The sequence below is a fragment of the Somniosus microcephalus genome, chromosome 3, assembly GCF_052327205.1.
Source record: "Somniosus microcephalus isolate GS21.2 chromosome 3, FLI_Smic_1.0, whole genome shotgun sequence".
Taxonomy (NCBI): Eukaryota; Metazoa; Chordata; class Chondrichthyes; order Squaliformes; family Somniosidae; genus Somniosus; species Somniosus microcephalus.
In genome coordinates this window covers 832,397-859,655 of record NC_140989.1, presented here as the reverse complement: position 1 = coordinate 859,655, position 27,259 = coordinate 832,397, and the positions used below count along the sequence as shown (strand labels likewise).

General features: G+C 46.1%; 1 protein-coding gene across 1 annotated transcript in view; it reads left to right on the top strand.

Moving 5' to 3' along the window:
* LOC147120779 (uncharacterized) overlaps positions 1 to 27,259 on the top strand; it is a 108,264-nt gene that overhangs the window by 49,953 nt on the left and 31,052 nt on the right. The window contains exon 3 of the mRNA XM_085978526.1: positions 24,633 to 24,980. Within this exon, the coding sequence (XP_085834652.1) occupies positions 24,633 to 24,980 (348 nt within the window). The remainder of the gene's footprint in view (positions 1 to 24,632; positions 24,981 to 27,259) is intronic.

Genomic DNA, 27,259 nt, shown 5'->3' with positions numbered 1-27,259 from the left:
TTACCTTGGGTGGAATTACCACTCGGGATCCACACATCAATGTCCCCTGGCATACTGACAGCTGTTCTCTTCTGGATGAGAATGCTGGCAACAGTGAGTCGCCATGTGTTGGCCATCCCTTCACCGTCAAATCATACACCCGAGACAGTGTCGGGTCATTTCGGGTCTCCTTCTCTATATCCGCGTTATTTACTGGCAAGTGTTCAATTATAGTCGAATAAAATATTTCGGCAGGGCCCACTGCTGGTACTTCCTCCGCAGTAGGCAGTGGCAGGAGTGATAGCCCATCAGCGTTTCCATGCTGTTTCGTGCCCTTATACTCTATTTCATATTGGTTCGCCCCTAGAAAAGGGGACCATCTTTGTAGCCGTTGTGCAGTCATTACCGGAATGCCCTTCTTTGGATTAAAGATGCAGGCAAGTGGTTTGTAGTCAGTCAGCAAGGTGAACTTCTGCCCGTGCAGATAGTCGTTGAACTTTTTCACTCCCCACACTAGGCTGAGGGCCTCCCTGTCAATCTGGGCGTAGTTGCGCTCGGCTGAGGTTAGTGACCAAGACGCAAAGGCTACTGGCCTCTCCAAACCATCAGGGAATTTGTGCGACAGCACCGCTCCAATACCATAGGGTGATGCATCACACGCCAACCGAATTGGTCGTGCTGGGTTGAAATGAGCCAACACTTCTTTTGACGTGATCAAATCTTTGCACTTCTGGAAAGCTCATTTACATTCGTCATTCCACTTCCATGGTACCCCCGTTTGTAGTAGGGTGTTCAGTGGGTGTAATACTGTAGACAAATTCGGCAAGAACTTATGGTAGTAGTTCACCAGCCCGAGGAACGACCTCAGTTGTGACACATTTTCCGGTGCTGGAGCCTTGACTACTGCCTCAATCTTTTCAGGGGACTTATGCAACCCCTCTTCATCAATAACGTGACCACAATACAAGATCTGCTTCTGGAAAAAATCGCATTTGTGGCGATTAGCTCGGAGCCCATATTCCTTCAATCTAGTGAGCACCTGCTCCAGGTTGGCGAGGTGATCACTGTCATTTTTGCCCATGACCAGGATGTCGTCCAAATAACACTGGGTCCCTGGAATCCCTTGCAGGACTTGATCCATTGCCCTTTGCCAAATAGCCGGAGCTGATGCTACCCCGAACACCAGCCGGTTGTATTGGTAGAGACCTTTGTGAGTGTTGATCGTGAGGTATTGTTTCGAGGCTTCTTCTACCTCCATTTGCAGGTACGCCTGGGCCAGATCAATCTTAGTGAAGCGTTTCCCTCCAGATAGCGAGGCGAAAATATCTTCAATCCGCGGAAGCGGATATTGTACCGTGTGAAGGACGGGGTTCACTGTCACCTTAAGGTCCCCACAGATGCGAACCTTCTTTGGTTCCCCAGGCGTATTACTCAACGACCTCTTCATTACAGGAATGATGGGTGTAGCCCACTCGCTCCAGTCCTCTTTGGACAGTACTCCTGAACATTGCAAACCTTCCAGCTCTGATTCGACAGCTGGGCGGATTGCATAAGGCACCGGTCTGGCCTTAAAAAACTTTGGGCTTGCATTTTCCTCTATTTTGATCGTCGCTGTTATGCCTTTTAGTGTTCCGAGTCCCTCTTGGAACACTTCTTGTGCGTCAGTTAGCATTTTTGACAGTCGTCCATGTTAAGTCCGTGAATGATTGAGACACGGACTAGCAGGAGAGAAACAAACAAGTCTTTACTGTTGAAAGGCATAAACGAATCTAACCAACAGAGGCTCTCTAGCGCCTTTTATATAGGTGTGGTCACTGCCGGTACTGCAGTCTGAGGCCAGTTATTCTCTTAAAGATACATACACAACAATTCCTCCCCTTTTAGATAAACAGTACATAACATTCATTTAACAACTAATGATAACGAATTACAATCACAATTACTGTTGCTAGATACATTGGTTAAGTTTAAGCAATTATAAGTTCAGTCTTTGAGGAGGCTTCCTGATTCTGTCGGGATAACGCCTCTTTGGAGTATCAGGTTCTCCTGGCAATGTTGAGTCAGAATCAATGTCGTTGTTTGGTTCATCTGCTTCCAATATTACCGGTTCTGCGGTAGCTGCAATTGGAACGTCGATTTCATTACTAGGTGTATCAGATCGTGGTGTGGAGTTGACGTTTTCCAGTGACTCTAGAATCTGGTCAACATGGCATCTTACAATGCTCTCCCCAACGTCCACGGTATACATGAGAGGTCCTTGTCGTGTACAAATCGTTCCTGGCTGCCATTTCTCAGTGCGGTCGTCCCAGGCCAAAACTGGTTGACCTATCTTAAAACTCCTGGTTGGCCTTTCATTCATATTCTGAAACTGCCTGTTCTCCACATCTCTTCGGACGTTTGGCTTAACCAAATCCAAGCGGCATCGTAGTCTTCGATTGAAGAACATCATGGCTGGAGTTTGGTTGGTAACCGCATGTGTCGCATTCCGGTAGGCAAACAAGAAGTTGTCCACCTTGTGTTGTAGGGGTATATCTTCATTACACATTGCCTTGATAGCCTTCTTGAATGTTTGGACAAACCTCTCGGCCAATCCATTAGTGGCTGGATGATATGGGGCAGATGTGTAATGCTTAACACCATTGTTCTTTAAGAATCTCCGGAACTCTTCAGACACAAACTGTGGTCCATTGTCAGAGCAAATCTGTTCAGGAAGCCCATTCCTGGCGAATATGGTTCGTAAAACTGCGATAGTTTTTTCCGTGGTGGTTGAGGACATTTTTATTACCTCTGGCCACTTTGAATGTGCATCCACCGCAATTAAAAACATCGAGTCCATGAAGGGACCAGCAAAATCAATGTGCACCCTTTGCCATGGAGATGAGGGCCACTCCCATGGATGCAGAGGAGCTTGTGGTGGGGCGTTTTGGACCTTCTGGCATCCTGCACAGCTCTTGGTCATCTCTTCGATTTCTCTATCGATTCCCGGCCACCACACAAACACTCTGGCTAAGCTCTTCATTTTTACCCCACCCAGATGACCCTCATGAAGCTCATTGAGCACTCTATCCGTCAACTTAGGTGGAATTACTACTCTGGATCCACACATCAAGGTCCCTCTGCACACTGACAGCTGTTCTCTTCTTGGCGAAAATGCTGGCAGCAGTGGTTCGCCATGTGCTGGCCATCCCTTCACCGTTAAATCATAGACCCGTGATAGTGTCGGGTCATTCCGTGTTTCCTTTTCTATGTTTGCATTCGTCACAGGGAGACATTCGACTATGGTCGAGTGGAATAACTCCATTGGATCCACTGCAAGGTCTTCTTCTTCCACCGTCGGCAACGGTAGACGTGACAATCCATCAGCATTTCCATGCTGTTTAGTTCCCCTGTACTCGATGTCATATTGGTGTGCCCCTAGGAAAAGGGACCATCTCTGCAGCCGTTGTGCTGTCATTATCGGTACGCCCTTCTGAGGGTTGAAAATGGAGACAAGAGGTTGATGATCGGTTAGTAGAGTGAATTTTTGACCGTGCAGATAGTGATTGAACTTCTTCACCCCCCACACTAGGCTGAGTGCCTCTCTGTCAATCTGGGCATAGTTACGTTCGGCAGAAGTTAACGAGCGTGACGCAAAAGCTATCGGCCTCTCCGAACCATCAAGGAATTTATGTGACAGTACCGCCCCAATGCCGTAGGGAGACGCATCACACGCCAGCCTGATTGGCAGTGCTGGGTTGTAGTGAGCCAATACTTCCTTCGAAGTGATTAAGTCCTTACTCTTCTGAAAAGCACATTTACAATCATCGCTCCATTTCCATGCTACCCCCGTTCGTAGCAGGGCGTTCAGTGGATGCAGAATTGTCGACAAATTCGGCAAAAACTTATGATAGTAATTCACCAACCCGAGGAATGACCTCAGTTGCGACACATTTTCAGGCGCTGGGGCCTTAACAACCGCTTCAATTTTGTCAGGGGACTTATGCAACCCCTCTTCATCAATCACGTGGCCACAATACGATATCTGTTTCTTAAAAAATTCGCACTTGGGGCGGTTGGCTCGCAGCCCATGTTCCCGTAGTCTAGTGAGCACCTGTTCTAGGTTGTTAAGGTGTTCACTGTCATCTTCACCTGTTACAAGGATGTCGTCCAAGTAACACTGAGTCCCCGGAATCCCTTGCAGGACTTGTTCCATCGCTCTTTGTCATATCGCCGGAGCCGATGCTACTCCGAATACCAATCGATGATACTGTTAAAGACCTTTGTGAGTGTTTATCGTGAGATACTTCCTAGAGGACTCTTCAACCTCCATCTGCAAATATGCTTGTGCTAGGTCAATTTTTGTAAAACGCTTCCCTCCAGACAGTGAGGCGAAGATGTCTTCTATCCTTGGAAGAGGATATTGTACTGTGTGAAGGACAGGGTTCACCGTCACCTTGAAATCCCCACAGATGCAAATCTTCCTTGGCTCTCTGGACTTATTGCTTAACGTTTTCTTCATGACAGGAATGATGGGTGTCGCCCACTCGCTCCAGTCGACCTTAGACAACACGCCCGCCTTCTCCAGATTCTCCAGCTCTGCCTCGACGGCTGGACGAATTGCATATGGTACCGGTCTCGCTTTGAAAAACTTGGGAACTGCATTCTCTTCAATTTTTAACGAGGCGGTTACGCCTTTAAGCGTGCCCAGTTCTTGTTGAAATACCTCCTGGGCGTTAGCTAAGATGTTGACAATCGTCCAGGAGTGACGTCTTCATCTTTTTTACCTTCCACCATCATTGCATGAATGGAATGCCAATCTAAGTTTATCTTCCTGATCCATTCCCAGCCCAATAACGGTGGTCCACCATTTGGCAGTATGTAGAGATACAATTTCCGTGTTTTCTTGCCATTGTATTCGACAGGCACCCTTATTTTTCCTCTGGGGTATACTTTTTGCCCTGTATACGTCGTCAAGACGATGGATGTCTCTCTCAAGGGTATGTGTGAAAATAGCCGCTCATAGTCTCGTCGATTCATGACGGTTAGCGCTGATCTTTTATCCAATTCCATTTTAACTTGGGACCCTGCTATCGTGAGGGTGACCCAAATGGTTCGGTGATCCTCTTTTGCGATTACATTGTGAAGTTTGAGACAGCTTAATCTCCTGTTCTCGGATTCACTATCGCTCATCTGGTCTTCGGAACTACTGTCCGTCATCTTTTGTACTTTCTTGTACGGTTCCTTAGTAGCCTTTTTGTTGTCGCTGGTCTTCTTCCCAGACCTACAAACTCGTGCAATGTGTCCAATCTTCCCGCATTGTCTGCATATTTTGTCTTTGGACCAGCAGTCCTTCTGGTCATGGTTAGTTCTGCCGCAGCGATAACATTTTGCAAATCCCCGTGTCATTTCGTGGGTGCCGTATTCCTGTGGTTTTTGTTGAATTTCTGCAGCTCCCCTGGCTGCTGCTTCATACGATACTGCCACGCTGAAAGCCTTATCTAGCGTCAGCTCTTTTTCTGCGAGTAACTTCTTCTGTGTTCCTTCACTCAGGAGTCCACAGACAAATTTGTCCCGTAGGGTATCTGCCAGCCCTGCTCCGAACTGGCAGTGCTTTGATAGCTTGCGTAGTTCTGTAAGATACTCAGCATTGCTCTCATCTTTGTGCTGAGTTCTCCTGTGGAATTTAAATCTTTCTGCTATCAACAGCGGTGCAGGGTTTAAGTGCTCCTGTAGAACAGCAACAATTTCGTTAAAACTCTTCGCCTTCGGTTTGGCTGGAGTAATCAGATCCCACAATAGGCCGTACGTTCTAGCGCCCATTACGTTTAGCAATATTGATGCCTTTTTCCCCTCCGCTATTTCATTTGCCTCGAAATATACCTCGACTCTTTCCACATACGTGGTCCAGTCCGCTAATGTATTATCAAAAGCAGTGATACAGCCAGTCTTCGGCATCTTGCAAATCTAAAATGGCGCCTCCCGCGTTTTGCCTTCTTCTCCGATTTAACAAAATGGCGCCTCCCGCGCTTTTCCTTCTTCCCCGCTGTTGTTAGCGCTGCTTTCCACGGTTTCTTGCGCGTATTCTTTTTCTTTTATTATTTTCCCGTCGTGGAGCGGACCCTCTGGGACACTTCCCTCCCTCTTCTGAGGTCCGAACGCTGCCCAGCTTTGAAACACCGGCCGCGCCCTGTATGCGCCACCCTCTCTCTCCTTGCGTACCGACTCGCTGCCCGGCCCCGTTGCAGCCCAGGAAGGATCAGAGCACTACCTGCCACCAGCCCGATTAGCTGGGAAACCACAGACTGAGGAATCCAGCCTGGCTCTGGACAGTCTCTCCTGCGAGTTTTGAAATCGATGATTGACGGTCGACGCCCATTTCTCGAGTTCCAATGGCCTATTTTTTTTTTTTTCTTCTTTCTTCTGGCTCCGACCTTCAACACGTCGTCGGATCTGCTGCTGAGTTGCAGGTAAGTTTGTTTCTAACTCGTCGCCAGTGTTATGTCCGTGAATGATTGAGACACAGACAAGCAGGAGAGAAACAAACAAGTCTTTACTGTTGAAAGGCATAAACGAATCTAACCAACAGAGGCTCTCTAGTGCCTTTTATACAGGGGTGGTCACTGCCGGTACTGCAGTCTGAGACCAGTTATTCTCTTAAAGGTACATACACAACAGTCCAGGTATGACGTCGTCATCCTTTTTGGCATCTACCGTCAGTGCTTGTATGGAATGCCAATCTAACTGTATCTCCCAGATCCATTCACGTCCTAGTAGTGGTGGTCCTCCATCTGGCAATACATATATGTCCATTTTTGGTGTTTCCTTGCCGTTGTATATCACGTTCACCCTTATTTTTCCTTTGGGGTAATCTTTTTGCCCCATGTACGTCTTCAAGACAATCTCTGTATCTCTCAAGGGTATATGTGAGAATAGCCGCTTGTAGTCCCTTCGGTTTATGACTGTTAGGGCTGATCCTGTGTCCAATTCCATTTTCACTTGGACTCCATCTATCTTGAGCGTGACCCAGATAGTTTGGTGATCCTCCATTTTGATTACATTATGTAGTTTCAGGCAACCCAGCTCCTTGCTTCTGGAGTCCGTATCACTTTTCTGTTCATCTGAACTACTCTCCGTCACTTTATGTACCTTTTTGTACTTCTCCTGTGGAGATTTCTTGCTGCTGGTTTTCTTCCCCGACCTGCAGACTCTTGCTATGTGTCCTGCTTTTCCACACTTGGTCCTTGAACCAACAAACTTTCTGGTCATGTGATGTTCTGCCGCAGTGATAACATTCACTGCTCCATATGACATTTCTTTGGTGCCATATTCTTGCGGTCTCCGTTGTATCTCTGCAGCTCCCCGTGTGGCTGCTTCGTGTGATACTGCCATGCTGAAAGCCTTGTCCAGCGTAAAATCCTTTTCTGATAGAAGCCGTTTCTGGGTTCCTTCACTTTGAAGCCCACACACAAACTTGTCCCTTAAAGTATCTGCTAGTCCCGTTCCAAACTGGCAGTGTTCCGATAGCTTGCGCAGTTGCGTTAAATACTCAGCATTACTTTCGTCTTTATGCTGGTTCCTTTTGTGAAACTTAAATCTTTCTGCTATCAGCAGCGGTGTGGGGTTTAAGTGGTCCTGTAGGATTGCCACTATGCTTTCAAAATCCTTATCCACTGGCTTCTCTGGGGTTATTAAGTTTCGCAGTAAGCCATACATTTTTGCACCCATGGAATTCAACAATAGCAGTGCTTTCCTGGCATCTGGCACTTCATTCGCCTTGCAGTACACTTCAATGCGTTCTACATATGTTGCCCAATCTTCAACTTCATTGTCGAACGCTGTGACACGGCCACTCTTCGGCATCCCTGGGTGTGGTTAGACTGGCTCAAAATGGCGTCTCCCGCGCTATCGCTTCTTCTCCGCTCTCCCTTCTTCTCCGCTGCGGCTCCAAAAATGGCATCTCCCGCGCTCTCCCTTCTTCCTGCTGCGGCTCAAATGGCGTCTCCTGCGCTTCCTTTCTACCCTGCGGACGCTGCTCAGCCCTTGAGCACTGGCTGCGCTCTGCGCGTTTTCCTGCGCGCCTCTCTCGTTGACTCCACTCGGTCCTGAACCCCAGCTGCGCTTTACCCTCTCTCTCTTTTTGCTTTCCGTCGACGCTGCTCGGTCTTCAACACCCGGCTGCGCCCCGTGCGCTTTACCCTCTCTCTTACACCATCGACGCTGCTCGGCCTTTTCTGTGCCGTCGGTCGGCTCCCGCCGCCGCTGTCCGGGAAGGGTCTTCGCCGTACCTGTTGCCAGCCTGTTGCGCTGGATCGTTGTGACTGGAGAACCAAGCCCAGCTCTCCACAGCCTCCTCTGCGATGTTCAAGTCTTCTTTGGATGGTCGACGCCCGTATTTCTGGACTCGGCCTTCTTCTTCAGAGTTGCAGGTAGATTTGAATCCCATCCTCGTCGCCACTGTTGAATCCGTGAATCATGAGGTATGGTGCTCTTCAATAAATAGACAGAGACTGCAGATGAACAATCGACAGGTGTTTACTGGATGAGGGTATTCTAAAAACTAACAGTACAGAGCCCTCCTCATGGTTTATATACAGGTGTGGTCACTGCCGGTACTACAGTGTACAGGAGCTGTAAAAGTAGTTCTCCTCTTAAAGGTACATACACTACAGGAACATGCTGTGGGACTTGAGCAATGAGCAGAGTACCAGAGGTGGCTGGTATCAGGAGGAGGGAGAGGGTGAAGTGTGGGGCTTGGGGACCCTAGTGGGGACAGGGAGCAGGCAAAGCCTGAGGCTGGGGGCTGTAATCAGGAGCTGCCCTCGGTTCAGGCACATTCCCAATATATATTAATGATCTGGACGAGGGAATTGGATGTAATATCTCCAAATTTGCAGACGACACAAAGCTGGGTGGGAGGATGTCGTGAAACTCCAGTATGATTTGGACAGGTTGGGTGATTGGGCAGAAACATGGCAAATGCACTATAATGTGGCTAAATGTGAGGTTATCCACTTTGGTGGCAAAAACAGGAAGGCAGATTATTATTTGAATGGCAATAGATTGGGAGAAGGGGAAGTGCAAAGAGACCTGGGTGTTCTTGTGCACCAGTCGCTGAAGGTAAGCATGCAGGTGCAGCAGGCGGTTAAGAAGGCAAATGGTATGTTGGCCTTCGTAGCAAGAGGGTTCGAGTACAGGAACAAGGATGTCTTGCTACAGTTGTACAGGGCCTTGGTGAGACCGCACCTTGAGTATTGTGTGCAGTTTTGGTCGCCTTACCTGAGGAAGGACGTTCTTGCCATGGAAGGAGTGCAGCGAAGATTCACCAGGCTGATACCTGGGATGGCAGGAATGACGTATGAGGAGAGATTGTGTCGATTGGGCTTATACTCACTGGAGTTTAGAAGATTGAGAGGGGATCTCATCGAAACCTATAAAATTCTGACAGGCCTGGACAGACTAGATGCAGGAAGGATGTTTATGATGGCCGGGGAGTCCAGAACCAGGGGTCATAGTCTAAGGATAAGGGGTAAGCCATTTAGGACTGAAATGAGGAGGAATTTCTTCACCCAGAGAGTGGTGAACCTGTGGAATTCTCTGCCACAGAGGGCGGTGGAGGCCAGTTCATTAAATATATTCAAAAAAGAGTTGGATATATTTCTTAAGGCTAAAGGGATCAAGGGATATGGGGAGAAGGCAGGGACAGGGTACTGAATTTGGATGATCAGCCATGATCGCATTGAATGGCGGAGCAGGCTCGAAGAGCCGAATGGCCTACTCCTGCTCCTATCTTCTATGTTTCTATGTTTCTATGTCACTCCAGACTCTGATCCTGCCATTCCTGTTCATATGGTTAAACTAATAGATATATAACACAGATATTTTAAAGTCATTGTTTATTGAATTATTTCTCTTGACTCACTCTATTATATTTTGTTTGATCTGAATCAGTAACAACCTAACCCACTGGCTCAGTCTTACAATCTGTTCTCTCTGTTTTTTTTTGTGTTTCATGTACAAGGACCCCCAGATCCCTCTGTACCACAGCATTTTGTAGTCTCTCTCCATTTAAATATAATTTGCTTTTTTATTTTTCTTTCCAAAGCGGATAACCTCACATTTCCCACATTATACTCCATCTGCCAAGTTTTTGCCCATTCACTTAACCTATCTATATCCCTTTGAAGATTCTTTGTGTCCTCTTCATAACTTACTTTTCCACCTACCTTTGTATCATCAGCAAATTTGGCTACATTACACTCGGTCCCTTCATCTAAGTCATTAATATAGATTGTAAACAGCTGAGGCCCCAGCACTGATCCATGTGGCACCCCACTAGTTACAGTTTGCCAACCTGTAAATGACCCCTTTCTCCCGACTCTCTGTTTCCTGTTAGTTAGCCAATCCTCTATCCATGCTAATATATTAAACAGAAACATAGAAGATAGGAGCAGGATTAGGCCATTCGGCCCCTTGAGCCTGCTCCGCCATTTAATGAGATCATAGCTGATCATCCAAATTCAGTACCCTGTCCCTGCTTTCTCCCTATATCCACTGATCCCTTTAGCCTTAAGAAGCATATCTAACTCCTTCTTGAATATATTTAATGAATTGGCCTCAACTGCCTTCTGTGGTAGAGAATTCCACAGGTTCACCACACTCTGGGTGAAGAAAATCCACCTAATCTCTGTCCTAAATGGCTTACCCCTTATCTTTAGGCTGTGACCCCTGGTTCTGGACTCCCCCGCCATCGGGAACATCCTTCCTGCATCTAGTCTATCTAGTCCTGTTAGAATTTTATAATTTTCAATGAGATCCCTTCTCATTCTTCTAAACTCCAGCGAATATAAGCCCAATCGACCCAATCTCTCCTCGTACGTCATTCCTGCCATCCCAGGTATCAGTCTGGTGAATCTTCGCTGCACTCCCTCCATGGCAAGAACATCCTTCCTCAGATAAGTTGACCAAAACTGCACACAATACTCAAGGTGTGGTCTCACCAAGGCCCTGTACAACTGCAGCAAGACATCCTGGCTCCTGTACTCGAATCCTCCCGCTATGAAGACCAACATACCATTTGCCTTCTTAACCGCCTGCTGCACCTGCATGCTTACCTTCAGCAATTGGTGCACAAGGAAACCCAGGTCTCATTGCATTTCCCCTTTTCCCAATCTATTGCCGTTCAGATAATAATCTGTCTTCCTGTTTTTGCCACCAAAATGGATAATCTCACATTTATCCACATTTTACTACATCTGCCATGCATCTGCCCAATCACCCAACCTGTCCAAATCATACTGGAGGTTCTCTGCATCCTCCTAACAGCACACACGCTCACCCAGCTTTGTGTCGTCTGCAAACTTGGAGATATTACATCTAGTTCCCTTGGCTAGATCATTAATATATATTGTGAATAGCTGGGGTCCTAGCACCGAACCCTGCAGTACCCCACGAGTCACTGCCTGCCACTTGGAAAAGGTTCATTTATTCCAACTCTTTGCTTCCTCTCTGCCAACCAGTTCTCTATCCAAGTCAGTACCTTACCCCCAATCCCATGTGCTATAAATTTGTACGCCAATCTCTTATGCGGGACCTTATCAAAAGCCTTCTGAAAGTCCACATACACTACATCCACCTGTGCTCCCTTATCTATTCTGTAAGTTACATCCTCAAAAAATTCCAGTAGATTAGTCAAGCCTGATTTACCTTTTGTAAATCCATGTTGACTTTGTCCGATCCTGTCACTCTTTTCCAAGTGCTCTGCTATTACATCTTTTATAATGGACTCTAGCATTTTCCCCACTACCGATGTCAGGCTTACCGGTCTATAATTCCCCGTTTTCTGTCTACCACCCTTTTTAAATAGTGGGGTTACATTAGCTACCCTCCAATCCATGCGAACTGTTCCAGAGTCTATAGAATTTTGGAAGATGAACAGCAATGCATCAACTATTTCTAGGGCCACTTCCTTAAGTACCCTAGGATGTAGATTATCAGGCCCTGGGGATTTTTAGGCCTTCAATGCCGTCAATTTCCATAATACCATTTCACTACAAATACTGATTTCATTCAGTTCCTCCCTCTCATTCGAATCTCTGTTCCCCGACATCTCTGGGAGTTTATTTGTGTCCTCCTTTGTGAAGCCAGAACCAATGTTTGTATTTAATTGGTCAGCCATTTCTTTGTTCCCCATTATAAATTCCCCTGATTCTGACTGCAAGGGACCTATGCTTGACTTCACCAATCTTTTTCTCTTCACATATCTATAGAAGATTTTACACTCAGTTTTTATTTTCCCTGCCAGCTTACTCTCATATTCTATTTTCCCCCTCTTAATTTATCCCTTTGTCCTCCTTTGTTGAATCCTAAACTGCTCCCAAACCTCAGTTTTGCTGCTTTTTCTGGCCAATTTATATGTCCTCTCCTATGCTACCCCTAATGTCCCTTGTTAGCCATGGTTGAGTCACCTTTTTTGTTTTATTTTTATGCCAAACAGGGATGAACAAATTTTATAGTTCATCCATGCGATCTTTAAATGTTGCCTATCCACCGTCAACCCTTTAAGTAACATTCCCCAATCCATCCTAGCCAACTTGCACCTCATATCATCGTAGTTTCCTTTATTTAAATTCAGGACCCTAGTCTCTGAGTCAACTACTTCACTCTCCAAATTAATTAAGAATTCTATCATATTATGATCGCTCCTCCCCTAGGGGCCTCGCACAACAACATTGCTAATTAATCCTTTCTCATTACATAATACCCAGTCTAAGTTGGCCTGGTCTCTAGTTGATTGCTCGACATATTGGTCCAGGAAACCATCCCGTATACACACTAGGAATTCCTCCTCCACAGTATTGTTACTAATTTGGTTAGCCCAATCTATGTGTAGATTAAAGTCACCCATGAAAACTGCTGTGCCCTTATTGCACGCATCTCTAATTTCCCATTTAATGCCATCCCCAATAACAGCATTACTGTTTGGGGGTCTGTATACAACTCCCACTAACGTTTTCTGCCCCTTGGTATTTCTCAGCTCTACCCATACAGGTTCCACAGCTTCAGAGCTAATATCGTTCCTAACTATTGTCTTAATCTCCTCTTAACCAGCAATGCCACCCCACCTCCTTTTCCTTTTTGCCTGTCCTTCCTGAATATTGAATACCCCTGGATGTTGAATTCCCAGCCTTGGTCACCCAGAAGCCATATCTCCATAATTCCAATTATATCACATCCGTTTACATCTATTTTTGCAGCTAATTTATCCACCTTATTATGAATGCTCCTTGCATTATGACACAAAGCCTTCAGGCTTGTTTTTTTAACACTCTTAGTCCTTTTAGAATTATTATTTACTGGAGCCTGTTTGATTAACACCCTTGATTTCTCTGCCTTCCACTTTTGCTTTTCTCCTTCCTGTCTTTTGTTTCTATCCTTGCTTCCCTTTCCTCTGTCTCCCTGCACAGGTTCCCAACACCCTGCCATTTTAGTTTAAACCCTCCCCAACAGCACTAGCAAACACTCCCCCCAGGACAGCGGTCCCGGTCCCGCCCAGGTGCAAACCGTCCAGTTTGTACTGGTCCCACCTCCCCCAGAACCGGTTACAATGTCCCAGGAATTTGAATCCCTCCCCCTTGCACCATTCCGCTAGCCACATGTTCATCTGAAATATCCTATTTCTACTCCGACTAGCATGTGGCACTGGTAGCAATCCTGAGATTACTACCTTTGAGGTCCTATTTTTTAATTTACCTCCTAACTCCCTATATTCAGCTTTTAGAACCTCATCCCGTTTTTTACCTATATCGTTGGTACCTATATGCACCATGACAACTGGTTGTTCACCCTCCCCCTCCAGAATGCCCTGCAGCCACCCCAAGGCATCCTTGTCCTTTGCACCAGGGAGGCAACATACCATCCTGGAGTCTCATTTGTGGCTGCAGAAACGCCTATCTATTCCCCTTACAATAGAATCCCCTATCACTATAGCTCGCCCATTCTTTTTCCTCCCGTCCTGTGCAGCAGAACCACCCCTGGTGCCAGGAATTTGGCTGCTGCTGCCTTCCCCCGATAAGCCATCTCCCTCAACAATATCCAAAGTGGTATACCTGTTTGAGAGGGGGATGGCCACAGGGGACCCCTGTACTATCTGCCTGCGCCTACTACTCTGCCTGGTGGTCACCCATTCCCTTTCTGCCTGTGCACCCTTTACCTGCGGTGTGACCAACTCCCTAAACGTGCTATCCACGATGTCCTCAGCATCGCGAATGCTCCAGTATGTATCCATTCGCAGCACCAGTGCTGCAATGCAGTCTGTTAGTAGCTGCAGCTGGACACACTTCCCGCACACATGGTCGTCAGGGACACAGGGAGTGTCCCTGATTTCCCACATAGCACAGGAGGAGCATGCTGCGGGGCCGAGTTGTGCTGCCATGACTTACCCTTTAATTAATTTAAGTTAAATTAAATCAAATCAATACCGCTAATTACACTACAATTAAATGATATACTCAAGGGCCCTTGGTTACTAGCACTCCCCGATACACAACAGAGACCTTAGAAATTATAACCACAAAAATTAAGACCTTCTAAATTTTATAACCTATTAATCTTAACTGTCAAACTCTAGAGTAGTATAAGTACTCACATTGCCGTACTCACCCAATCAGCTGCTTTTTCTTGCCCGCGTCACTTTTTGAATCGTGACGTGGCTCCGGAACGCCGCCGCCAGTCTGTGAGATTGGTAAGCCTCTGAAAGAAAGCCCACAAAAGTGAATTTAAGTAATCACTGTACCGCCGCTCTCTGCTCCTCCTGATACCGGCCTCTGTAAAAAAGCCCGCGAAAGTGAGTTTCAGTACTCACTGTACCGCCGCTCTCTGCTCCTCCTGACACTGGACTCTGAAAGAAAGCCTGTGAAAGTGAGTTTAAGTACTCACTGTACCACCGCTCTCTGCTCCTCCCAACACTGGCCCCCAAACCCATGAGCTCTTATCTTGTGCAGTAACCTTTTATGTGGCACCTTATCGAATGCCTTCTGGAAATCCAAATACACTGCATCTACTGGTTCCCCTTTATCCACCCTGCTCATTACATTCTCAAAGAACTCTGGAAATTTGTCAAACATGATTTCCCTTACATAAAACCATGCTGACTCTGCTTGAATGTATCATGATTTTCTAAATGTCCTGCTACTATTTCCTTCATAATGGAGTCCAGCATTTTCCCAATGATATATGTTAGGCTTACTGTTCTATAGTTTCCTGCTTTTTGTCTCTCTCCTTTCTTGAATAGGGGTGTTACATTTGCGGTAAGTGTGGAAAGTGTGCTCAATGGTGTCTAAAGGAGCGAAGAGATCAAAGAGTACGAGGAGGGACAGACAGCCACCATCACAATCACACAGATGTCAGTTGTGACGTTGATCAGTGCCGTCTCAGTGTTGTGGGTCAGACAGAAGACTGATTGCAGGATCTGGAAGTGTGAGTGGGCAGGAGGTGGGTCCCAACTGCAAGAGCCAAGAGGCAGTAGAGTGGGTGATCTTGATTGTGGACACAAAGAAGTCTATGTGTTCCTTTTAATTGGTGCCTGAAATGAGCATGGAGTGTGCGGTGAGGTGGGTCAGATGGTTAGTGGTGGAGAGGAGCAGTTTCGAGTTGTTTCTTCTCTCCAGGATTATCTGAGAGTTGTAAGAGGATTCGGCTGTGGAAAGGGAACTGTGGAGCTCGCTATACTCGAGTCATATTTAACAAGCAACATCTGGGCAGGTCACTCACCAGGTGCTCAAGCTTGTGGCCTATGTAACCATGGAGGTGGCTGCGAGACCAGGGGTGTGGGGAATGGGAAATTGTTGGTGATAATAGCGAAAGGATATTGACCGTAAATGTGAAACTTTTATGCGGTTGATCGAGTGAGATATTAATGACATCATGGGTGGAGGGAGGTTGGAATGTGAGGCGGCACAAATGAAGGTGGGCCTTTTTCCAGGGATAGAAACTAGGAAGGGAGACATTTAGGAGAAAGCTGATTAGGAAGTGCTGTATCTATGCTTTAATGTGTTCAATCAAGCATGTAGATACGTCAAATTAAATCAGAGTGAGGCAGACAGGCTTATAACTGCAATCTTCTCTTTATTGCCTAAAATGGCCGACTGCCATTTTCCCGGGTAATTCCCATAATGCAATGCACATTACACTACAGTATTGACTGGTGTCAAATTCGCAATCAATACACAACATCCCCCTTTTCCTTGGAAACAAACTTGCAGTTTACAAACAGTTGCTTACAATAACACGACATAACTTATTTGGTTTATAAACGTTTTACAAACTTGTGTCTTACCACACAACTAAATAATTCCAAGGTTTAACATTTAGCGCCACCCATGCAGTTCTTGCACAGTTTATGTTGTGACATAATCAGACAGCCTTTGGGGTTTTCTTTTAACCCTTTGAGGTCTGGCTGTATTGGGTATGTCTGACATTTTGGTGTCAGTGGGTATTGCCTGTGTCACAGTGGTATGTGTGTCAGGGTCTACTGTACTGTCCTCAGTCCCTTGTGTTTCCTCCTGCTCATGGAGTGTCTCCTTTGGTCAATTGGTTCTGTATTTCTTCACAAACGTAGTGTTCCTCGAGTAGCGTGCTCCGGCTGGAGATTCTACTACTACTTGACTCCCTGTTTTACTCAAAACTTTGTGGGGTGTGGCATTAAAAGGAGTGGTGAACTTGTCCACTTTGTCCTGCCGTACCAGCACCGTGTCACCAACTTCCACCTCTGAGTATTGTGTTCTCCGCTGTTCATCTGCGTACAGTTTGGACTTGCCTTTTTGTTCTGCGTCCCGGTCACGTACTTCCATGTCTGCGCATGACTCCGTGATGTCTGGCAGCTTTCCTCTCATTTTCCATTCAAAGAACAGCTCTGCCGGGCTCTTTCCTGTCGTGGCATGGTCAATGCTCCTGTACACAGTCACATATTTTCTAAGTTCATGTTTCCAATCTAGTCCCTCTGACTGAGCAATTCTGGTTCTCTTCATCAGCGATGCATTCTGGCGCTCGACTTCTCCGTTAGCCTGAGCCCATTTTGCTGTCGTTTTCAGGTGTTTGATCCCGTTGTTTTCACAGTATTCTGGGAATAATTCAGATCTGAATTGGGGACCATTATCAGATTTGCAGGTGATTGGCAAACCATGACGGCTGAAGATTGACTCTAAACTATCAATAACCTTCTCTGTTGTTGTGGAGGTCATGATGTCATATTCATAGTAGCGACTATAATAATCAACTACCACAAGAATGGAGTGGTTGGATGGCAAGGGTCCCAGTAAGTCTATAGCTACATCCTGCCAGGGGCCCTCCGGTAATGGTGTTGGTCTCAACGGTTCAGCTGGGTCGGGTCTGGCTACTATCTGACAGCCGTGGCACGCTTTACAGTGTTTTTCAGCTGCCTTGTCCATGTCAGGCCACCAAACCTTGGTTCTGAGATGTTGCTTTGTTGCAACTATTCCCAAGTGTCCTTCATGTGCTAACACCAGGGCTCATGTGTGTAACACTGTGGGTAGCACGCTGCATGTTCCCCGAAGAACTAGGTACCCCACTACGCACAGGTCGTTTGCAATTGCTGCATAAGCTTTACAGTGCTCAAAATGTCCGTTTGTGATTGCTTTCCGTACCTCAATCAGCTCTGGGTTGGTAGCAGATGCTTCCTCCACCTCTCTAGTAGTGAGTGCTTTTGGTGTCGCACTCACAGCTACAAATCTCACGTATTCATCTGAGCCATGAGAATGTCTCTCCTGTTTTGTTGTCTCCCCCAGCAATCGTGACAGTGGGTCTGCAATGTTTTGCTTGCCTGGAATGTGTATCACCTTAAAATCGTATGGCTGTAATCTAAGTACCCATCTCTCTATACGGGCACAGGGTTTAGCGTGTGGGCCGTATGTCACTTGTAATGGCTTATGGTCAGTTACCAAGTTAAATTTTTGGCCATACACATATGGATGCAGCCTCTCACAAGCCCATACCAGAGCTAAGGCCTCTCTCTCTGTTTGAGAGTATTTCCTCTCACAGTCTGTTAAACTACGACTTACATAGCATATTGGCACCTCTTGTCCCTGTTGGTCCTGAACTAGTACTGCGCCTAAACCTACAGGACTGGCATCTGCTATCACCTTGGTTGGTGCGTCGTTATCAAAATATGCTGAAGTGCCAGCTCTGGCCAACTCTTCCTTGAGTGCATTGAATGACTGTTTCTGTTGTGATCCAAATTTAAATGGTGTGTCTTTTCTCGTCAGGCGTCGCAATGGCTCTGATAGCATTGCAAACTGCGGGATGAATCTGCTACTGTACCCAACGAGTCCCAAGAAACTCCTCACCTCTGTAGCATTCTCTGGCTCCCGGGCTTCTGCCACCGCTTGCACTCTCTCTGCTGTTGGTCCGATGCCCTTTTCAGACAACAGGATTCCCATGAAAATCAATCAGTCCGTGTTAAATTGGCACTTCTCTGAGTTTAGTATCAGTCCACTTTCCATTAGACTGGCCATGACAGCGTGCAGGCATCTGTCGTGAGTTTCCTGGTCATGTGCATGCACGATAATGTCATCTGAGATGTTTTCAACTCCCTCTATTCCAGCTAAGGCATTAGCTATCTCGTGCTGATATTGCTCACTAGCTGAAGATACACCGAATATCAGCCTCTTGTACCTGTATACTCCGTTATGTACTGCAAATGTTGTGATTTCTCGTGACTCAGGGGTCAGTTCTAGCTGGTGATAACCCCATTTCAGGTCTAGCTTACTAAATACCTTGCAGTATCTCATCAACGGTGGGGATTGGATATCGTTCCCTCACTATTGCCTGGTTTGCTCGTCTCATGTCTAGGCATAACCTTACATCCTTATCTGCTTTTGGTACAATAACCACAGGATTTACCCATGGGGTGGGACCAGTTACAGGTTCAATAATGTCCATGTCCCTCAATTGTTTTATTTTGGCCTCTACTGCCCCCCTTAAGTTGAATGGTATACGCCTGAGTGGCTGGGCCACAGGCTTCACTTGTGGGTCGATATACAAACTGATCTGTTTTGTGTTCAGCCTTCCTACTCCCTGGAACATCTTTGGATACTGCTGTTCTAGTAGCTGTCTTACATCTACCACAGCTGAGACATCTGCGCCTATTTTTAAAACTCCCAGTTTCATGGCTGTCTCCCTTCCTAGCAACGGCTCTCCATGGCCTTTAACCACAATGAACTCCACCTGCTCAGTACTCTTACCTATTGTAATCCCACATGTGAATATGCCTTTAACTGACAGTGGTCAGCTAGAAGCATAAAAGAATAACTTTCTCTCTGTCTTAGGGACATGTGACTGACACTTAATGTGTTCTGACTTTAATTCTTCCCATGTATTCTCATCTATCACATTGCTAGTTGCACCCGAATCAATTAACATTTTCAGGTTTACTCCCCCCACACAAAAGGTAAGTCCCTCTGTCACGTTATTTACAGTAACAGCAAATGCAAAGTCATTTTGTTCCTCTACATTGTTCACACTGTGTTTCTTTGTACCCTTTGTGCAGCATACTTTGGAGAAATGATCCTTTCCCTTGCACTTATGATACGTTTGTCCATGTGCTGTGCATTTCGGATCTCTGCCCATGTGGTCTGTGTGTCCACATCTGTAACATTTCCTTTCATTCCTATTGCCATTTCCCTTTGGTTTCTCTGTCGAGCTTTTCGCATAATACCCTCTTTTCTGTGTAACACGACGAACAGTATCTGTCTCCGCCTTCTCTGTACATGACATGGCTGACGTCTGCTCCTCGACGTTTTCACATTGTGAGGCCAATTGTAACGTGCGGGCGAGCGTTAGGCCTTGCCCTTCCTCTAGCAATTTCCTCCGCACATAGGCTGACGTGCACATACTCAGGATAGCATCTCTTATTTGATTATCCACATCCCCCCCAAAAGCACAGTCTTTAGCAGCCTGCCGCAAGCGAGTAGCAAATTGTTGCACAGTCTCACCTGTCTTCTGGGACAACTTATGAAAAGTCTGTCTAGCAAATGCTGCGTTGACCTGGGGCACGAAGTAGTGATTCAAAGCACTAACTGCCGCCATGTAGTCTGCTGGCTCTCCTGTGTCTGGTAGAGTGGAAAAGATATCCTGGACATCTGGTCCTGCTAGGTGTAGAAGTAGAGCTCTTCTACTCTGCTTTGTGGCACCTGTAGAGGTATCGTCGATAATGAGTCCTTTGCCGTCGGCATAAAGCTCAAAAGACGTTAACCACCTCGTCCATCTTGGACCCAACGTGGCTGGCTCGGCGAAGCATGCAAAATTTTGAATGCCGGTCTTCTCCATCCTAGCTAACTAAAACTTGGGCAACTACCTATCTAAAATGATTCCGTTCGTTATCCTCGTCGCCAATGTTGTATCTATGCTTTAATGCATTCAATCAAGCATGTAGATATGTCAAATTAAATCAGAGTCAGGCAGACAGGCTTATAACTGCGATGTTCACTTTATTGCCTAAAATGGCCGACTGCCGTTTTCCCGGGTAATTCCCATAATGCAATGCATATTACATTACCGCATTGACTGGTGTCAAACTTGCAATCAATACACGACAGGAAGGAACTAGAAAGAGCTTTGGAAAGTCTCAAGACAGCAGAAGTTGACAACGTCAAGTGTGTGTATGAATGTGTGTGTGTGAGTGTGAGTGTGTGTGATTATGTGTGTAGCCAGTGGGTGTGAGTGTGTGTGAGTGTGTGTGTGTGAGTGTAGTCAGTGGGTGTGAGTGTGTGTTTGAGTTTGTGTGAGTGTGTGCGTAGCCAGTGGGTGTGAGTGTGTGTGAGTGTGTGTGTGTAGTCAGTGGGTGTGAGTGTGTGTGAGTATGTGTGAGTGTAGTCAGTGTGTGTGAGTGTGTGTGTGTGAGTGTAGTCAGTGTGTGTGAGTGTGTGTGAGTGTGTGAGTGTAGTCAGTGTGTGTGAGAGTGTGTGAGTGTGTGAGTGTAGTCAGTGGATGTGAGTGTGTGTGTGTGTGTGAGTGTGTGTGTAGTTTGTGTGTGTGAAAGTGTGTGTGTAGTCGGTGGGTGGGGGAGCAGTAATTAATTGTGGATATTTGAGTTTCATGACGGCTCATGGGGAAAAAGCTGGGTTGTTGGATCAAGGTGGGATTTGGAGATATGTATTATGCCACAACTTTGGTGATTTGGGCAAGGGGAGATGCCAGCCAATATATCCTGGGTCAGAGGAGGATGTCAGGATCAGGTGGGGACAGACTGGTTGGGAGCTGGTGTATCACGTGTGGGTGCGAGAAACTGGGGTTTCGGGTCTGAGTGGCTCCTAAACACAGGGGGGTACAGGGCCCGTTAGTAATCAGCTGGTACCTGGTGCCAGTGAATACTCAGGGGCACTATGTGTATTGATTTCTTTGTGGGTTCAATGACGAGACATTTATGAAAGAGAATGTCTTTTATTCTAAAGCTTGTTCAACTCTTTTAACAGCATTTACAGGAGACATCATGCTAGTGATGCATCTAGAACGAAACTGAAACCAAACCAAACTGCCTTGCTTGTCTCTGTCACATGCCCTCTGCTGGTCAGGCACAAGCAACTAATACATGCTGGTAAGGCATCATAATCAAACAGGCAAATACCATCTCTATTTGCTGATATCATTACATCTCCTTTTCTTAAAACAAAAGTATTTTACTTTTAACTAACAACATGTTTTCTTTGTATTAATCTGCATTTTAACTGTAACACTTAATGAACTTACATTATCATTATCATGATTAAGGTTTTTTAACCTTGCTTTGTGTGTTCACATGAAATATGTCAATACACTAGAACTTGAAGAAAGAATAAGATAACATTACTTCCTTCTATAACAATAGTCCTTAAATTTGCTCAATGAGTCTCTCAGGAGGCTTCACGTGTCTTGAGGATTTTCTGATTGATTGTCCTTGAATCTGAGTTGTTGCCTCAGATGATGTGTTCTCAGCTGTGTGATCAGGTTGTTCAACAGTATCAGTCTCTTGACCTGCTGTGGCTGGTCCCAGGAGAAGATCTCGACGATTTCTTCTCAGAACAGCACCCTCATCTGTCTGAATGGTGTATGATCTTGGTTGAACTTCACTCAGGACGGTTCCCTTCTGAGTCCATATGTTTGTTTTGTCTTTGAACCTTACTTGGTCACCAGTGTGGAGTTCAGGTAGGTTTTGTGTTCCTCTGTCATAGTAGTACTTTTGCTTTTCTTTCTGTTGTTCTTTGAACTTCCTCACTTTCTCCCCCTCTTTTGTTTTCAGGAGGTTCTCCGGGATGGGTAGGTTTGACCTTAGCCGACGTCCCATCAGGAGTTGGGCTGGTGACTTACCACACTCGAGCGGTGTTGTGCGGTATACAAGCATGCTCTGGTAGAAGTCAGTTCCACTGTCTTGTGCCTTGTACTTCAGTCTTTTCACTGTGTTTGCGGGCTCTCCTGGGTCAACAGCTCTGGACAACGTGTCTGCTGTATACATCAGCTTACCCGGTGTGTACGCAACATTCAGTTCATCATAGACTGTCTCTCCTTCGCTTTCCACAACGAGGACTCTCTTTACCAGGTTCAGTCTCTCACAGGCTTTTAAACCTAGTATGGCTTGCACATCCTTTGGCACCACGATTAATGCTAGCGTGTGCTCTCTGTCCTTGTGTGTCACTTTGACAATGCATCTTCCTTTCACTGGTATATCAGTACCTGAGTATCCTGTCACTTTCACTTTTATTCCATGTATCTTTGGCCTGGGTCTAATTTTCTTAAAATCAGTCTCTGATATCACATTAACTTGTGCTCCAGTATCCAATTTAAATGGAATGTGTATGTCATTCACTTTTAGTGTCAACATCCAGTCTCTTTTTTCTTTTTTGTTTTCAGACACAACATCTACATAGAACTCCTCTATCCCGCTTTCATCTACTGCATGGACCTTGCTTTGCTGCGCTTGGTTCTTGCAGCAACGGGCATAATGGTTGTTTTTTTTGCAACTATTGCATGTTTTACCATATGCTGGACACTTTTTTGGTTTATGCTGTGCACCGCATCGACTACATGTCTTTCGATAGTCCCTTTCATTTTTGTTCGCTGGCCACGCCTCTTTTTTCACATTGGCGCTCTTTTTGTTAACCGGTTTGTGTCCGTTCATTCTCACTGCATCCACGTTGCAGCTACTGTCACTGAACAGCTCCTTTGCCTGTCACTTCACAGTCTCTGTAGCCCTACACAGTGCTATGGCTTTTCCCAGGTCTAGATCTTGCTCTCTTAGCAGTTTTTCCCTTAGACCATTATCTGGAATACCACACACCAGTCTGTCTTTTATCAGCGAGTCTGTCAGTCCCCCAAATTCACATGTTTTGCTTCGGTTTCTCAGTTCAGTCACATACTGATCAATAGTCTCTCCCGTTTTCTGTACACATGTGAAAAATCTGTGCCTCTCAAACGTCACATTACATTTAGGTATGCAGTAGGCCTCAAACTGTTCCATTATTTTATCTAGCTTCATTTTGTCTCCATCAGCAGTGAATGTGAAGTTATTATACACCTCCAGCGCTTCATCACCCACGACATGTAAGAACAGTGACGCTTTCATTTTATCACCTTTCTCGTCAGCTCCGATTGCTGATAAATACAACCCCAAACGTTGTTTGAACCTCCTCCAATTTTCAGCCACATTACCTGTCAACTGAAGCATCGCCGGTGGGTGTAAACCTTCCATTTTTTCACTTTGTTACCTATTCTCTAATGGTAAGTAACGATGTTCTCTTTTGGCTTGCTAATTTGTGGAGAGCTGATTTAACTTCAGATTTTTTCTCTTCATCTCTTTCAATCACTTCTGACACCATGTATTGATTTCTTTGTGGGTTCAATGATGAGACATTTATGAAAGAGAATGTCTTTTAATCTAAAGCTTGTTCAACTCTTTTAACAGCATTTACAGGAGACATCATGCTAGTGATGCATCGAGAACGAAACTGAAACCAAACCAAATTGCCTTGCTTGTCTCTGTCACATGCCCTCTGCTGGTCAGGCACAAGCAATCAATACATGCTGGTAAAGCATCATAATCAAACAAGCAAATACCATCTCTATTTGCTGATATCATTACACTATGTACTTGGCAGCAGAATGAGTAGTGAAGACTCAGGGTCAGGGAAAGGTGAGCATTGAGAGGAAAGTGAGGGTGGGGAGGGGATTAGGGAGTTTCAGGGAACATGCTGCGGGACTTGAGCAATGAGCAGAGCACCAGCGGTGGCTGGTATCAGGGAAGAGGGAGAGGGTGAAGTGTGGGGCTTGGGGACCCTAGTGGGGACAGGGAGCAGGCAAAGTCTGAGGCTGGGGGCTGTAATGAGGAGCTGCCCGCTGTTCAGGCACACGTCACTCCAGACTCTGATCCTGCCATTCCTGTTCATATGGTTAAACTAATAGATATTTAACACAGATATTTTAAAGTCATTGTTTATTGAATTATTTCTCTTGACTCACTGTAATATATTTTGTTTGATCTGAATCAGTAACAATCTAACCCACGGGCTCAGTCTTACAATCTGTTCTCTCTGTTTAACCTGATCTGTACTGCCTGGACTGTCCCTTTAAACACCAGGACACTTTGTAACTTTCAGACCGGTTTTTAAGTTATTGATATTTTTCCCTTAAAGGTGCAAATGATCCAGTCCTTCTCCAGTCTCCGAGCCTGGAACGTGTCACAGAGGGTCACTCGGCGCGGTTACAGTGCACCATGCGGAACGCCACAGTGAACAACACCGATGTCCACTGGTCCCGCCGGCAACGACCAGGGCAAGATATGGAGTGGGTTTTAACACATGAGGCAAGTGGCAGCACACGAGGGAGCCCAGGTTCCACTGACCGTCTCCAGCCTTCCAGAGACACCTCCAATAACAGCTTCATTCTGACAATCACAAACGTGCAGCCCAGTGACACTGCCGTCTATTACTGCTCAGTGTGGGGAAGGATCTATGGGAGAGGAACCCTGCTCAGTGTAACCAGTAAGTAGAGTTTGCATTACAATAGCCTGAAAGTAATAACCCCTCACACATGAATGAATTGGAGATCAGTATCTGATAAAGCAGTAGGAGGTGAAGTAAAGTGGTCTGGGCCATGGATTAGCTGGGGGCAAGAAGCTGAGCTCAGGTCGAGTAATTCACCAAAGTTCGACATCTCTGGGCTTAGCCTGAGCGGGTGTCTGGGGAGGTTCGAGGCGTGTAGGGGTTTGCTGAGCTGAAGAGGAAGTTTTGTCTTCGCCGAGTCCTAATGTTGGACAGGCATTTGGAGAGAATGGAACAGCCTTGGAATCAATGGAGGAGGTGGAGAGGCAGAGCCGAGTGTTGCTGTAGATGTAAATGTTGACCCTGCTTCTGGATGATGTAGCTGAGGGTAAACATAAGAATTAGGAGCAGGAGTCGGCCATTTGGCCATTTGGCCTCTCGAGCCTACTCCGCCATTCAATAAGATCTTGGCTGATCTTTTACCTCATCTCCACTTTCCTGCACTATCCCCATATCCCTTGATTCTCTTAATATTCAAAAATCTATTGATCTCTGTCTTGAACACGCTCAATGACTGAGCCTCCACAGCCATCTTGGGTAGAGAATTCCAAAGATTCACCCCCTCTGAGTGAAGAAATTTCACCCCATCTCAGTCCTAAATGGCAGACCCCTTATTCTGAGACTGTGACCCCTAGTTCTAGACTCCCCAGCCAGCAGAAACATCCCCCCTGCAACAACCCTGTCAAGCCCTGTAAGAATTTTGTATGTTTCAATGAGGTCATCTCTCATTCTTCTAAACTCTAGAGAATGTAGGCCGAGTCTACTCAATCTCTCCTCATAGGACAGTCCCCCCATCCCAGGAACCAGTCTGGTGAACCTTCATTGCACTCCCTCTATGGCAATTATATCCTTCCTTAGGTAAGGGGAACAAAACTGTACACAATACTCCCGGTGTGGTCTCACCAGGGCCCTATATAATTGCATTAAGACGTCTTTACTCTTATACTCAAATCCTCTTGTAATAAAGGTCAACATACCATTAGCTTTCCTAATTGCTTGCTGTACCTGCATGTTAACATTCAATGATTCATGTACAAGGACACCCAGGTCCCTCTGAACACCAACATTTCCCAATCTCTCACCATTTAAAAAATACTCTGCTTTTCTATTTTTCCTACCAAAGTGGATAACTTCACATTTCTCCACATTATATTCCATTTGCCATGTTCTTGCCCACTCACTTAGCCTGTCTATATATATATTTTTTTAATTTTTATTTGTTTTATGGGATCAGGGCATCGCTGGCAATGCCAGCATTTATTGCCCATCCCTAGTTGCCCCTGAAAAGGTGGTGGTGAGCCACCTTCTTGAACTGTTGCAGTCCATGTGGTGAAGGTGCTCCCACAGTGCTGTTAGGGAGGGAGTTCCAGGATTGTGATCCAGCGATGATGAAGGATCGGCGATATACTTCTAAGTCAGGATGGTGTGTGACTTGGAGGGAAACTTGGAGGTGGTGGTGTTCCCATGTGCCTCCTGCCCTTGTCCTTCTAGGTGGAAGAGGTCGTGGGTTTGGGAGGTGCTGCCGAAGAAACCTTAGCGAGTTGTTGCATTGCATCCTGTAGATGGTACACACTGTAGCCACGGTGCGCCGGTGGTGGAGGGAGTGAATGTTTAAGATGGTGGATGGGGTGCCAATTAAGCGGGCTGCTTTGGCTTGGATTGTGTCGAGCTTCTTGAGTGTTGTTGGAGCTGCACTCATCCAGGCAAGTGGAGAGTATTGCATCACACTCCTTACTTGTGCCTTGTAGATGGTGGAAAGGCTTTGGGGAGTCAGGAGGTGAGACACTCACCGCAGAATACCTAGCCTCTGACCTGCTCTTGTTGCCACAGTATTTATGTGGCTGGTCCAGTTAAGTTTCTGGTTAATGGTGACCCCCCACGATGTTGATAGTGGTGGATTTGGCGATGGTCAAGGGGAGGTGGTTAGACTCTCGCTTTTAGGAGATAGTCATTGCCTGGCACTTCTGTGGCACGAATGTTACCTGCCACTTATCAGCCCAAGCCTGAATGTCGTCCAGGTCTTGTTGCATGCGGGCATGGATTGCTTTATTATCTGTGTAGTTGCGAATGGCGCTGAACACTGTGTAGTCATCAATGAACATCCCCATTTCTGACCTTATGTTGGAGGGAAGTTCATTGATGAAGCAGCTGAAGATGGCTGGGCCTAGGGCACTGCCCTGAGGAACTCCTGCAGCAATATCCTGGGGCTGTGATGATTG